At 54.1% G+C, this 13639-nt stretch overlaps 1 protein-coding gene across 1 annotated transcript in view; it reads left to right on the top strand.

The window, feature by feature from the left end:
- The first annotated feature begins 525 nt into the window (after positions 1-525).
- CREB3L1 (cAMP responsive element binding protein 3 like 1) overlaps positions 526-13639 on the top strand; it is a 36134-nt gene continuing 23020 nt past the window's right edge. Inside the window, exon 1 of the mRNA XM_036326073.1 lies at positions 526-744. Coding sequence (XP_036181966.1) covers positions 643-744 — 102 coding nt within the window. The 5' untranslated portion in view covers positions 526-642. The remainder of the gene's footprint in view (positions 745-13639) is intronic.

The raw sequence follows: 13639 nt of genomic DNA, 5'->3' as shown, positions 1-13639 counted from the left end.
CTCCAAGAGACTTCGCTTTAGGCCTCTGTTTTGAGAGCCATCCGAGAACAGAGGTTGGCCAAGAAAACCAGCTTGTCTCTTTAAAAGAGGCGGGACGGCTCCCCAGGCCGCGCCCTCCTCATGACTATGAAATTATCGTGAATATTGATGCGGGGGCGTGGCGGATTGGCCAGCTGTGTCACCAGCCAGGGGTTCCCGGTTTCGCGGAGGAAAGTGACAGAAGCCCAGCCGAGGGAGACGCGGAGAGAGCAGGGCGCCCGACAGCCACCAGTCTCGGGGGAGCGCTCCGCTCCCCCGCCCCCGGCTCCCACCCAGTCCGGGGGGCTCCCCAAGCCCTCAGCCCCGCTCCCGGGCTCCCCATGGAAGCCAGCTGTGCCCCCGGAGGAGCCGGAGGAAGAGGAGTCGGCTAAATGCCCGCGGTGCGCCCGGCGCCCCGGAACCCTGCCTTCCGCGCGCCCTAGGTCCCCCGCGCCCCCCGCGCCCCCTGCCCGGGGCCGCGCCGCCCCCGCCCGCCCCGCCCGCGGGGTGAGCCCCGGACCTGCCCCCGCGCGCCCGCCAGCCTCCAGCACGAGCTCTGGGCCGGGCGCGCCGCCGCCCTGGAGTGAGGGAAGCCAGCCCCAGGGGTCCCCGGAGCCCGCCGCGATGGACGCCGTCTTGGAGCCCTTCCCGGCGGACAGACTGTTCCCCGGATCCAGCTTCCTGGACTTGGGGGACCTGAACGAGTCGGATTTCCTCAACAATGCGGTAAGGCGCAGGGTCTGCGCGCCCCTTCCACACTCCGCACCCCTCTGCGCCGCTCGCCTCCCCCCCCCCCACAACCCCCGCCCAGACGGGGCTACACATCGCTGGGCAGAGCGGAGGATGGGGCTGGAGCAGGGGCCCCCGAGGGGCACGTGCTGAGAGCTCTGGATTCGGTGGCGAGGTCCCGCAGCACCTCCCTGTGCCGCGCCTGGACCGGAGCCTCAGAGCTCGCGCCAGGACGCGCCCCTCCTGGGGGCTCCGTCGGTGAATACACTGGCCTCCGCCTCCTGGGGAAGGGGACGTCGGCGCCACCCGACTCCCCGAGGTGAGCCTAAAAGGCACAAATCCTGCTCCCGCCCGGGGTTCCAGGACCAGATTGCGCGCAAAGTGGACCCGCGGCTGGTTCTCCGCTGGGAGGCGCACAGGGGAGCGCTCGAGGGGTCAGAGACTCGACGCCCCCTGATCCAGACTCGGGTTCTGAGCCAGACCCGGACACCTCGGGGCGCTGCCGCCCCAGAGTCAGGAACGCGATGCCCCCAGGAAGGGACCTGACGTTCCGCTGGTCAGAGCAGCACAGGGCGATCGATCGCCCAGAAAGAGAGAGAGAGGTCTTTCTCCCCATCTCTGTGTCTCTAGGTCTGTTTCTCTCTCACCTCTCGCTGACTTTCTCTCTCTCTCTCTCTCTCTCTCTCTCTCTCTCTCTCTCTCCTCTCTCGACTGTCTGTGTCTGGGCTTGTCCTTTTTCTCTTTTTTCTCCTTTTTCTCCCTTTTCTCTCTTCCCCTCCCATCCTAAGGAAACGTGGCTTCTCTCTCTCCCTCCCTCCCTCCCGCCCTCGTTCAGGCTCAGCCCAAAGGCCCTGCTGTGGGGGAGGGGTGTGGGCTCAGTAACAGGAAAAAAATATGTGGGTTCCGAAGAACCTTCCCGGTTAAAATGTGGGCAGCTTGGAGAATCTGGTAGTATGCCCCCCGTGTAGTGAACCTCCAGTCTATTCTGCACACGTGTGTGTGCACACACAGGCACACACACACACCCAGAGATCATCCCAGGGCCTCTACTTCCTGGCCTCTACCTGCTGGGACTAAGATTTACTTGGCCAGACAAAAGCCAAGGGCATAGAAATGTAAAGGGTTGGGCATCTTAGACTTCCACCGGCACACTGCCCCTGGCTGCTAGACTGATGGTCGCAAAACCAGCCAAGGGGCAGGAACCTGAGCCTGGGAGGCATGGGGTTGAGGTCTCCCCAACCTTCATTCGGCAGCGGAGCTGGGTCGCCCTGCCCTCTGCGGAAGGCTCCTGGTCCTAGTCAGGGGGCGCACTCTTGGGCAGGGAGGCCAAGTGGAGGAGGAGAGAGGACTTGAACCTGTAGTGGGGGAGACCTGGGTTCTAGTCCTGCCTTTGCTTCTGCCTCCCCCTGTGAACCTGGGCCACACCACCAGCTCCCCTCCCTGGGCCTCGGTTTCTTCGTCTATAAAATGGGCACAGGTTGGATCAAGTTTTTCTAAGGATGGTCTGACACAGATCCTAGGAATAAAGTAGCAGACAGCTGGGGGTCCACACACCTCTCTTGGAGTTGGTAACAGATACTGGTCAGAGGGAGGGGGTTGTTGTTTGCACCCTTGTAGCCAAGGGAGGTGGTAGAGCCCCTCTGTGAGGTTCCCTCGGAGCCCTCAGCAGCTGAGTTGGGCTTTTCTTCTGAATGAACTCTGCCGCCTACAGCCTCTTCCTGCTGCTCCATTCAGCCTTGCCTCCCCAGCTGCTCATCTGGGCCTTGGTCCAGCGCAGGAAAGGAGGCACGATCAGACAGTGGTATCCAGCACTAGGACTGGGGAGGGAAAGCCCTGCTAGAAAAGCTCTTGACCTCGGTCCTAGGCCAGGCCAGGAGAGGCAGGGCCAAGGAAAGGATTGCTGAGAGGAGAGGAAAACGAATTCCAGTGCTGGGAATCATGGAATTTGGTTCTAGCTGTGCTTCTGCCACCAGCCAGCTATGCTCTGGTTTCCTCACCTGAAAAAATGGAGATACAGAACCTTCGCCATAGTGTAATTGTAGAGATTCAGTGACAGATTTAATTAAAGATGAATCAGGACTCTGCCTGGCAGGTAAGTTTCCATGGTTAACTTGCTCCAGAAACTTGATAGAGTGACAGTAAGAACTATTCAGGTAGGAGTTGTGTGACCCTCTCTGGTGCCTCCATTTAAGTGTCTACGGTCCCTTTCAGCTGAAACTCCATACCAACTCCTGCTTCATGCTGCATGAGGATAGGGAAATGTTTCCAGGGTTAAGGATGGGAAGGGATGGAGTCTGCATGCTTCTCAGTCTGGAAGATGGAGAGCAGGATATACACTATCCTTTAAAATGCAGATAAAGGCCATAAAGCCATGCGGAAAGTGTATGTGCTCCGTCGCTCCATGCAAAAAGCAAACATCAGAAGGTATGCTCACCCTGCACACTACTACGGGAGAATGAGCATGCGGTCAAGTCCAGTGTGCTGGGAAGGTGGCAGGGGAGGGAGCTTTATTTTTTCTTTTGTGAAGATCCTGTCATGCAGTCTTGTCTATGTGATTCTCAGAGACACCCCTCGGAAGGGGCTGCCCTTCCTGCCAGATGTGGGGCTTCTCCTCCCATATCCTCCACGGTTCCTGAGGTGGCCGCCCTCGAGCCCTCTTCCCCGTGCCCTGTGGTCAGCCCCTGGGCAAGTATGAGAAAGGGTCTGGTGCTCAGAGAACTGGGATAAAGGACCAGCGGGAGAACAGGTCATACCTCCAGATAGAGACACTGGTTCTGGGTGCTTCTTGCCTCGTTCCTCTGGCTAAGGGGAAGGGGTGACTCTGATTTCTCCAGGGGAAAAGGGCTTTGGATCCCAGAGAAGGCCCAGCTGGGAAGGTGTTGGGGGGTGGGAGGAGAAGGAGGAAGAGAAGTTCTGTTGTCTCAGAGGGGAGCAGCAGGAAGCTTGGAGGATGTTTGCCCAGCACACTCATTTACCTCCCAGCAGCTGGGGAGGCTAGGTATGGGAATGACCAAACCCAGGGACCAGCCCAGGAGAAGGGAGGTGTGGGGCTAAGCCTGAGCACTGCTGCCCAGGCCCCCAGCCTGGCTTCTCCTGGCTTCTCTCTTCACCCCCACCCCCACCCCCACCCCCAGGCTTGGGAGGACTTAAGGAGATTAGAGAAGTATGTGCGTTTGGGTGTTCCTATGTCTGTGTGTGGGCCTTTAACAGCCCTTGAAAGGGGAGGGGCATATGTGTGCGAGCCCCCATGTGCATACATGTGTGCTTCTCTTTAAATTCTCACCAGTGAGAAAGAAGACCCAAGGGCCAAAGCACTCTGGTCTCAGAGTAGAATCCACGGGAAAAGGACTAATGGAGCAGCCCAAATCTTAGGGCTCCTATTCAGGAAGGGAGAGCTCCCCGAATGCCTACTCCTCTAAAACACTGAGTTTGTTTTGGGCAGGTTTTATTGTTTTGTTTTGTTGTTTTGTGCTTCCCCTACTGAGATATGAGCTCCTTGAGGGCAAGGGTTTATCTGTCTTGTTCACTGTTGTACCCCAGTGCCATGTTCAGTGCTTGGCACAGAGTAGGCCTCAACCAACCATTACTGAATGACTGAAGGGGGGCCTAGGCCGGACCCCACATTTTTAGGGAGAGGGGAAAAAAAGGTGCTTAAGCTCATCTACTCCCAGCCATCAGTCCTGCAGCCTGCACTGTCTCTGAGATTCAGGCAGGTTCTCCATGCTTTCCAATGAGCTGTCATGGCCTTGAGCCATCCTCATCCTATGTGTGGTACAGACACTCGTAGCTCCTGAGACAGGACAGTCTAGAGCTGACTGAGCCACAGCAAATTTTAATTTGTAGTTTAGGCCTCAGCTTTGAGCATTGGCTCTAGGGCTCCCCTCTTCCCCATTTTCTTCTTGTTCAGGACTCCTGGATCCAACTTAAAATTAAGTATTTTCCGGCCCTACCTCAGGGCCTTTGCACGTGCTGTTTCTGACATCTAGAATGCTTTCCCTTCAGTTCTCTATGTCTCACCTTCTTCACTTCAAATGTCACCTCTTTAGAAAAGGTTCCCCCAACCACCTCAAGTGGGACCCTCTGTTATTTTCTGTTCCAGTCCTTTGATTTCTTCATAGCTCTTATCTCAGATTGCAATTATTTTATTGGCTTGTTGTCCATTTTCTCTGTGAAAAAGAAAGTTCCATGAGAACAGAGACCATGACAGTGTTGTCCGTTGCCATAAACCTAGCACAGTACCATGGCATACAATAGGTGCTTAATATAGTAAAATTCCACCAGAAGGCAATAAGCAGAGTCCAAAGTATTCAATCATGTAAAATGTGAGGTTATGATATTACAGGATCAATGAAAAACAATAGATTTCAGTGGGTCTGTTCTCTCACAAAAGGCACAAAAGTCAAGATTGTGAAATGTCACTTACCACATGCCACAGACCAAACTGAGAAGGTTCTAAAGGAGCACGAGGCAGTCAGCCCTTTAGGTAAAAGTTTGCCCCCTTTGTCTGAGATGGGCCCCAGGTGTAGGACAGAAGCCACGGCGTGGTCGCATTGTAGTGGACTCTGCTCCATTTCAAGGATTTACTCTATTTGTAGAGAAAAATACTTCAAACCGGGGCAATCCCAACAAGGGAAGGGGGAGAATGTTTTTAAAAAGGAGAGGGAAGCCCTGTGCTCAACAATAAAGATAAAAAAATAAAAAGACAGACCTGTGTGCTGAAGAAGTATACCCATAATTCCTGAAGGGGCCCTGAGGTCCTCTGGGTCCTGGCCTGCTCAGCCCTGAGGGTGATGGAGATGCTGGATCCCAGGAAGATGCTGTCTGTACCCTGATCTGCTGTGAGGTCCCTCCGGCTTCCCTGGACCAGCTGGGGATTTGCTTGGTCATCCCTCAATACATCTATCCCCTCCTTTAGCAAATGGCGAAGGAGGTCACAATGCAGAGGGACCTCCAGCCGCTCACAGCTAGAGACAGACAGAGAGGAAAAGGGACAGTAGCAGGACTGCGGGGTGCCGTGAGGGAGCAGAGCATGGTGAGAGCCTGAGGACGGGCACAGATGAGCCGCAGGTCATGGAAAGTTTCTCAGAGGAGGGAACCTCCACACTCTCCCTCCTCAGTGTCCCCATCTCTACTGGCAAAGGGATGACGGAAGGCATTTCAGCGGGGTGGACTGGGGCTGTGTATAGGCGTCATTGTCCCTATGCAGAAGAAAAACAGAATTAGAGAGGAGGGGGACCTCGTAACTGTGTTCTCGGGCTGGGATCCCATGGAGCCAAGGCGGGGAGAGCACCATCTCTCTCTTGCTGTTGTACTGGTTTGAACTTTGCTCTCCAGAGCAAGGGAAGTTTGGGATCTCAGATATCAGAGGAGCCCCACCTTCATCCTCTTTACTCCCATCCTTAGGGCACTGTGGATGCCTAGAGCAGTAGGAGCAGAGCCAGCAGGTTGCCTGGCCAGTGAGAGGAGAGGCCCCACATCCCATACTCGCTCGGGGATGCTGCTCCCAGCCTGCCTGGGAACTCAGACCTTTGCTCTCTGCAGCTTCCAGGACTCCCTGGGAAAGTCTGCTTATGTCTAGCCTAGCCTGACCTGGCTACTGTGCCAGGAGAGGGGAGGATGAAGGACAACCTTCCCCGCAGCCCCCGGCCCTGTTGTGTCTTCCCTCCCTGTATCATGTGCCTCCTGCAAGTCTTGGTATTGAGGCCCTCCCTGAGCAGCCCTCTCTGGGACCTGGCTTGCCCCTGAACCTCCCTCAAGAAACCAGCTCCAGATGCTGGAGAACAGGCTGTTCTTCTGGACGTCTCAGTGCTCCAGGGGGCAGGATGGAGGAGGAAGATTTGGGTGGAGTTAAGTCAAGACCATGAGCATTGCTTTGGCTGGAATGCTATGTAACCCCCTCGGACAGACTAGGGGAAGCCAACGTAAGTGGCAGAACCCTTGACCAGGATTGGGAAGAAGGTAGGAGAGGGTGTATCTGGTTCAGGAGAAGCTGGGAGAGGCAAGAACTCTGGTCATCAGAGAAAATATCCTGATCCCCATGACCTGAACACACTGTATCATCAAGGCCAACTTGACAAATAAGGCAATCATGGGTTCCCTGCTGCCGGGTTCAGTGTACCTCCTCTCCCAACCCTCCTGGGAAGAGCCCTCACTGAAGCATCCTTGGCCCTTGGCTCTTGGCCCAGGAACCACTTCACCCGTCACAGAGGGGCTGACACATCTGGGCTGGGCTCTGTGGTCCGACATAACAGCTGGACAGCAGCAGCTGTCCGCCATCCCCTTCCAAAAGAATAACAAAAATGAAAGCAGCAGTGGCGTGAGCAGGCTCTTCAGGCCCTTGAGGAGAGCCAGGAGGCAGTTTTAAAGCAGCAATGGAGGGGACTTGCTTTGGAAGCAGACAGGCCAAGCCTTCGCCCACGTCCTCACCCCTCCTCGCCTCATTGCCCTGATTTTCTGTGTGACCTTGGGCCTTGGCGTCCTCATTTGCTGAACTAGACTGTGAGTTCTTTGAAGGCAGGGAGTGTCAGGCAGTTATTTTTATCTATTGCCTAGTTATAGCCATAGTGACTGAGTGCTCAGAAATGTTTATTTATTGGAAGGAAAGAAGGAAGGAAGGAAGGAAGGAAGGAAGGAAGGAAGGAAGGGAAGGGAAGGGAAGGGAAGGGAAGGGAAGGGAAGGGAAGGGAAGGGAAGGGAAGGGAAGGGAAGGGAAGGGAAGGGAAGGGAAGGGAAGGGAAGGGAAGGGAAGGGAAGGGAAGGGAAGGAAAGAAGGAAGAAAAGAAGGGCAGAGATGGTGGATGGATGAATGGGTGGGTAGATGCATAATGGAAGATGGACACTTCTACACTACCAACTTTGATGGTACTTTTTAAAAAATGGATTTTGTTTATTTATTCAAGGAGTACATCTTAACCTAAATCCCACATCTACCTTTCACTTTACCATGATGGCCTTTCCTATTACAAAATAGATTGTGCACATAAAAGTATATATATATATGCATGTATATGAATTATAAAGTATAATAAAAATGGACACCTGGGTCCAAACTACCAGCTGAGAATAGACTCAGCTCTGAATATCTTGTATCTCAAACCACATGAATCTGGCCTGGCCAGTGTAGCTCAGTAGTTGATCATCGGCCTATGAACCAGGAGGTCACGGTTCAATTCCCAGTCAGGGCACATGCCCGGGTTGCGGGTTTGATTCCCAGTGGGGGCCATGCAGGAGGCAGCTGATCAATGATTCTCTTTCATCATTGGTGTTTCTCTCTCCCTCTCCCTTCCTCTCTGAAATCAATAATATATTTGTAAATATATATTTTTTCTTTTCTTTTCTTTTTATTGTTTTATTGCTTAAAGTATTTGTAAATATATTTTTAAAAGACCACCCATGAATCTGGGGAAGAGGTGAGCAGTAGACCATGAATCCACTCCACTCTGGGCAGATTCTGATCAAGAATCTCCTGAGATGAGGTGCCTACTCCCAGACCCAACTTGACCAGACAGCTAGTCCACAGGAGAGATGGCAGGTACCTCAACAAGCCCTGAGGAGCCGTTAACGGCTGCCTTTAGCTATTCAAACCTGGGAGCAAATTCTAGTTCTCACTGTTTGTCATTTGTGTGAGCCTGACAGGTGCCTACACCTCTCCCAGCTTATGTTCCTCATCCATAAAGGAGGGATGACCATAGAACACAGGTTTCTTGTGAAGATCCGATTAGATAACTTTTGGAGAATGCCTAGCACAGTGCCTGGCATGTAGTAAATCCTCTGTAAACAATAGCTGTTGCTGCTGCTTTTCTGATTATTGCTGTTGTTGCCTGAACGGAAGGTCCCCAGCACTGGACAGCCCTTGGAGGAATGTCTTACCTTCTCCATCCCTGTGCTGACCCCGAGCATAGGGATTTTATTTTCTGATGTGTCTGACCTCTCTGGAGCTGGAAGGCTTTTTGGGGCAAAGCCAAAAGATGCCGAGCCTGTGTTTTGGGGGAATAAGGAGAGGGTGGCCAGTGGTGAGCAAAACCAAGGCCCCAGTGAACACCCAATACATGGAGTGGAGGGCCCATATTTGTATCTAGTACTATATTTGGGATAGGGCAGCAAGAAATCAATCGTTCCTTCAACAACTAGTGTTGTTGTGTGTGCTTAAGAGCGTAAGCTCTGCAATCAGAGCTTGGTTTCAAATCCTGGCTCAAACTCTGACCTGAATGAACCTGAGTAAGCTACTTCTCAATGCCTCAGTTTTCTCAGCCATTAAATGGGGATACTAATAGTACCGACCTTATCTTCTGAAACTTTAATGAGATAGATACTGCATAGAAGGAGCTAAAACAGTTCCTGGGACATAAATATAGGCTGTTATTATCATTACTATTAGGCATACTGTATGATGAGCACTGTGTGAGGCCCTGCAGAGCGTTTAAGGATGAACTCCATCCTAGATTCTACCTTCAAGGAGGTTCAAGTTTAGAAAGAGAGATGGGCCCCATTGTGCATAACTGGAGTTCAAGGCATGATATCAGCCAGTGACCTAACAGTCTATAAGTGATTCGTTGGTACAAGCGGGAGAGGACTCTTCCAGCTGGGTGATCAAGGAAGGCTTCCTGGAGGAAGCAGCATTTGCATTAGGACTTAAAGGATGATAGGAGTTGGAATGAAGAGACAAAGGGCAAAGGCATTCCAGGCACAAGGAATGGTGCAAGCAAAGATCCTGCAACAATGGAGCTCACAGCAGTTTCAAGGAACTGGAAACAGTCATCCAACTAGGCTGGAGGGAAGACAAAGATGAGTGGCTCCAGCTATCTGGTAAGTGGAATGCGGTGCTTAGGAGCTGGGGGTGTTATCTGTAGGCGGGAGGGAGCCAGTGATCGTTCTGAGCTAGACACAGTGGTGGTCCCAGTGCTGACTGAACTGCCTCAGTGCTGGGAGTCCATTGGAGGGATGTCAGCTGTCAGCCTGTCCAGATGAGGAAGGACCCTCTCCCAGAGGGGACAGAATTGTGGGCCCTTCCCAAACCCAGAGCAGCCCAAGGCAGCAGCTGATCCCAGGTCCCTTCTCTCCTCCTTCCACCCTCTGCCCTGATGTGACTCTCGCACTGGGCCAGGAGTACCAGTCCCCTTCTGGCTCTTTCATCCCCAGTGCTGGGGACAGGCTGACCTGGGGAGTCTAAGGTAAACACACCCTTGCAGCAGGACAGGCTGTCCCTCTTCATGCTGACAACCCTAGGCTCAACCATGTCCTTCCTCCTGGCTTAACCCTGGGACACTAATGGGGTTCCCCCACCCCTCCTACAGTTCAGGAGCCTCCATTATCAGGCAAAGCATGTCCCTCTTGGCCCCAGGGGACTAGAAGGATCTGAGTCCTCCTGAGCCCAGCCCAACCTGGCACCTCACCTCCTTGGCCTTCCCACCCATCAGCTGGGACAAGATGCCCTGAGCCCCTTTTGTCATCCTCCCCGAGAGGAAGTCCAGCCCTGCCCTCTGCTGCCCCAAAGCCTTCACCCCTTTCTCCCCCAGGGCTGTAAATCAGTTCCACATTTGGGATCTGGCATGTACTATCTGCCCAGAACTTTCCCCTCCCTTCGCTCAGGCTCCCATCTCCCCCACCCCCACATGGTCAGCCCATAGGGTCTGCAGAAGGAGAAGGGCTCCTGCATTCAGTGACCCCCTTCAGTGGTCTTGAGAGGAAGCTAGACTGTAGACTGGACCAGAGGACAGTGGGCCAGAGGCCCTCCCAGAGAGAGATGAAAGAGGAAGGGGGTGGGGTGAAGGCAGAGCTTGAGCAAGCGTATGAGGGGATGAGGGGTGGGGGGTGGCGAGGGAAGGAGGGAGGTAGTTCCCAGCTCAGCACATTCCTGAGACATCTGGACGTGCTGGAAGGGCCCCAGCTGGCCCTCACGGCTGTGGCTCCAGCTTCTCTGCTCTGTGATGTCAGGACCCAGCATTCCCCCCTCCTCTCAGAGTCCCACTGGCCTAGGGGCTGAGTGCTGGGGTCTCCTGCCCTGACCCCTGGCCCTCAGTGAGCAAGCAAGAGGCCTGTGGGGCCATGGAAGAAATGCCTGCCCCAGCAGAGGGCCTGGACTGGTGGTAGAAGGCAGACGCTGAAGACCCAGGGGGTTGCCCAGGGGACTGACTCAAGGAGGTTCCTTCTTTGGGCTGATGCCAGCCCCCTCCCTTCTTGGAAGGAGGATGAGACAGAGGAAAGACTCTGGAAATGGCGGCTTACCTTGAACTCTCAGTTTCCCTCTCTGTAATAATAACAGCTCCGTTAAATGCGAGCCTTCTCCGTGTCCCACATTTTATAAAGCTCTTCACAGCGGTTATTTCATCCTCACAGCAACCTGGTGGGGTAGATAGAATTACCCCTATTTTACAGCTGGCATGGAGGCTCAGAGAGCTTAAGTAACTTGCGCAAGGCTGCTCAGCAAGTACCAGAGCCAGGATGCGGACCAGGTCTGTCTGCTTCCCTTGCTCATGACCATTGTACTACTCTGCCTCTGCAAATAAGAGAGGGATCTAATGATGCCAGAATTTCTTTCAGCTCTGCAGTTGTAATTGTTTCTTTTGGCTATCGTGGCACTCTTCAAGAAGGGCAGGGGAGGCATTAGTCACACACTGGGTGGGGGGAGGAGGGCAGAGGCCTCTGGCTGTGAAGCATCAGATGGGTCAGGAGCCTTTGGAGGTCCCCTCCCTTGGAGCCCCAGAGAGGGCCAGACCCCAGGATCTGGAACCACAGCCTGATCCCCAGCCGAGCCCAGGGGTCCCACACCTTCCCTGAAGGAAGGAGTAAATAAGGAGAGAGGATGCAGCTTCTTCCAAAAATAAAACCTGAGGACAACTCAGACAGGCTGGGATGCTGAGGAAGCCAAAGGCCGAATGCTGAGTGTGCTGAGGAGAGGGAAGAGGCCAAGGGAATTCCAGCCAGAGCTGGGTGGCAGGTTCCAGCCCAGGAGGGCCTTCCAGCTGGCCAGGGGCCGGGAGAGCAGCTCAGCCGGTTGGCCACTGGGCTCTGTTTATACTCTTTGGCCTGGCCTACGCCTGGGACAGCTCTTCCAGCTCTGAGTAGGGGGCTGTGGTCCCCAGGTAGCTGGTCTGGCTGTGGCTTAAGAACAAAAAGGCCTTGAGGAAGAACAACCCAATAGGGAGGAGCCCAGGGAAGGAGTCCAGGCGCATGGAAACTCTGCCTGGAGCAGGAGCAAGCTGGCATCAGAGTGGAATTCCAGGCAGTCATTCCTGGAGGCTCAGCTGCAGAAAAAAAGGCCTCCGTCCGTTAGATCACTGGCACATTCCTTCATTCACCCACTGGTTCAGTCAGGCAGTCACTCAGCGAACGCATCTACCATGTGCTGGGACCAATGGGAGGCTTTGGCGATACAGATGAGAATTGGACACAGCAAGACACAGTTTAGAGGCAACCTGGCTAAAGCATTTCGAGCTACACTAAGGAACTGGGAAACTATCCTAAGGGCAGTAGGGAGTCACCAGTGGATAATGAATGAGCAGAGGAGTCTCACAGTCATATTGGTGTTGAAAATCCCTCTTGATGCAAGGTGGAGAATGCTCTGGAGACAGAGCAGAGTTCAAACCTTGACCTACCTCCATAAATGGGGTAGTCACACCACTGGTGAGAAAGTCTTTTCCAAGCAGGACCTGGGCTTTGTTCATCTCTGCATCCACAGGTCTAGGCACAGAGTAGGTACTCAGTAAATACTGAACAAATGCATGTGATGAATAAATGAATGTGATTAGATGCCTCTATTCTCTAGCGGCCCCCAGTACCAGCCCTGGCACTTAACTCCAGTGTCCTGAGCTGTCCCGCAGGGCTCCTCTGGCCACTGACTATGGCCCAACATCTCCGGCAGCCAGACCGTGGGCTGCTGTGCCATTAGTGGTGCCAGTCACAGCTAATCCCAGCCCTGGGCGGCAGCACTCACTGCCATCACTTCCTCCTGCCCAGACAGTACCTGGCACCTTCCCCAGGGTTGGGCCACAGCTCATGGGCTGCCTCGTCAGAAGATGCCAGGGGCTGGTCGGGAATCTGCAGGCTAAGGCTCCACTTTCCTGAGGACCCATGTCCTGCCCAGTGTCAGGAGGGGGAACTGGAGGGCCAGGCTAACAGAGCTGGGGGCTAGAAAGAATGTACCACTCCCCAGGACCCTGCCCTGCACAGAAGCAGCCTCCGGTGGGTGCCAGCCTGCCCTTTCCTCTGTCCCTTCCTTTCTCTAGTGCACATGCCCAGAAAACCTCAATCCCCGTGTTGCCCCAGAGGAGCCTGGGACTACCAAATCTCCCTTGCTGAGAGTCACATGACTCAGTCATCTCAGGCACGTGGCTTGGCACAGTCAGCATTTAGTTCTGTGGTCGTGTGAGATGTTGCGTTTGCTCATGTGAGGGTGTGCATGGCCGCATCTGTGACTTTGTCTGGGGTGACTGCCCGTGTGTGCACATATGGGAGTCTTTCTGTCTGGTCACATCTGAGGACTGTGTCCTCATTGGGCCTGTTAGCGCCTGCCCGTGTCAGCTGACTAGTGGACATGCAATACCCCTGTGCCAGGCTGTATACGGAACTGCCTAAATGTGTCCAGAGGGTAGATCTTACATTGGATAGTGTTTCCCTGTGTAAATAGGAACCTCACAGCCCATATCTGTATAGCACGTGCACAGGAGTGTGTGTGTGTGTGTGTGTGTGTGTGTGTCCACCACCCATACACACACAGAAGTATTTCTGCTTATGTGGACTTGGGCTCTGTGGTGAATAGTTCAGCAGGGGGAAAATATGAAACCTCAGCAGCCGCCTGCCCTGGGCCTGTGGGGATGGGGGGTGAGGTTGGAGGTTGGAACAGTGTGCTCCCCTTAATCCCATGCCCTGCCAGGAAGACTCAGAGAGAGGCCAC

The sequence above is a fragment of the Myotis myotis genome, unplaced genomic scaffold, assembly GCF_014108235.1.
Source record: "Myotis myotis isolate mMyoMyo1 unplaced genomic scaffold, mMyoMyo1.p scaffold_m19_p_10, whole genome shotgun sequence".
NCBI lineage: Eukaryota > Metazoa > Chordata > Mammalia > Chiroptera > Vespertilionidae > Myotis > Myotis myotis.
Note: the sequence above shows the minus strand (reverse complement) of the source record. Positions and strands in the feature narration are given on the sequence as shown.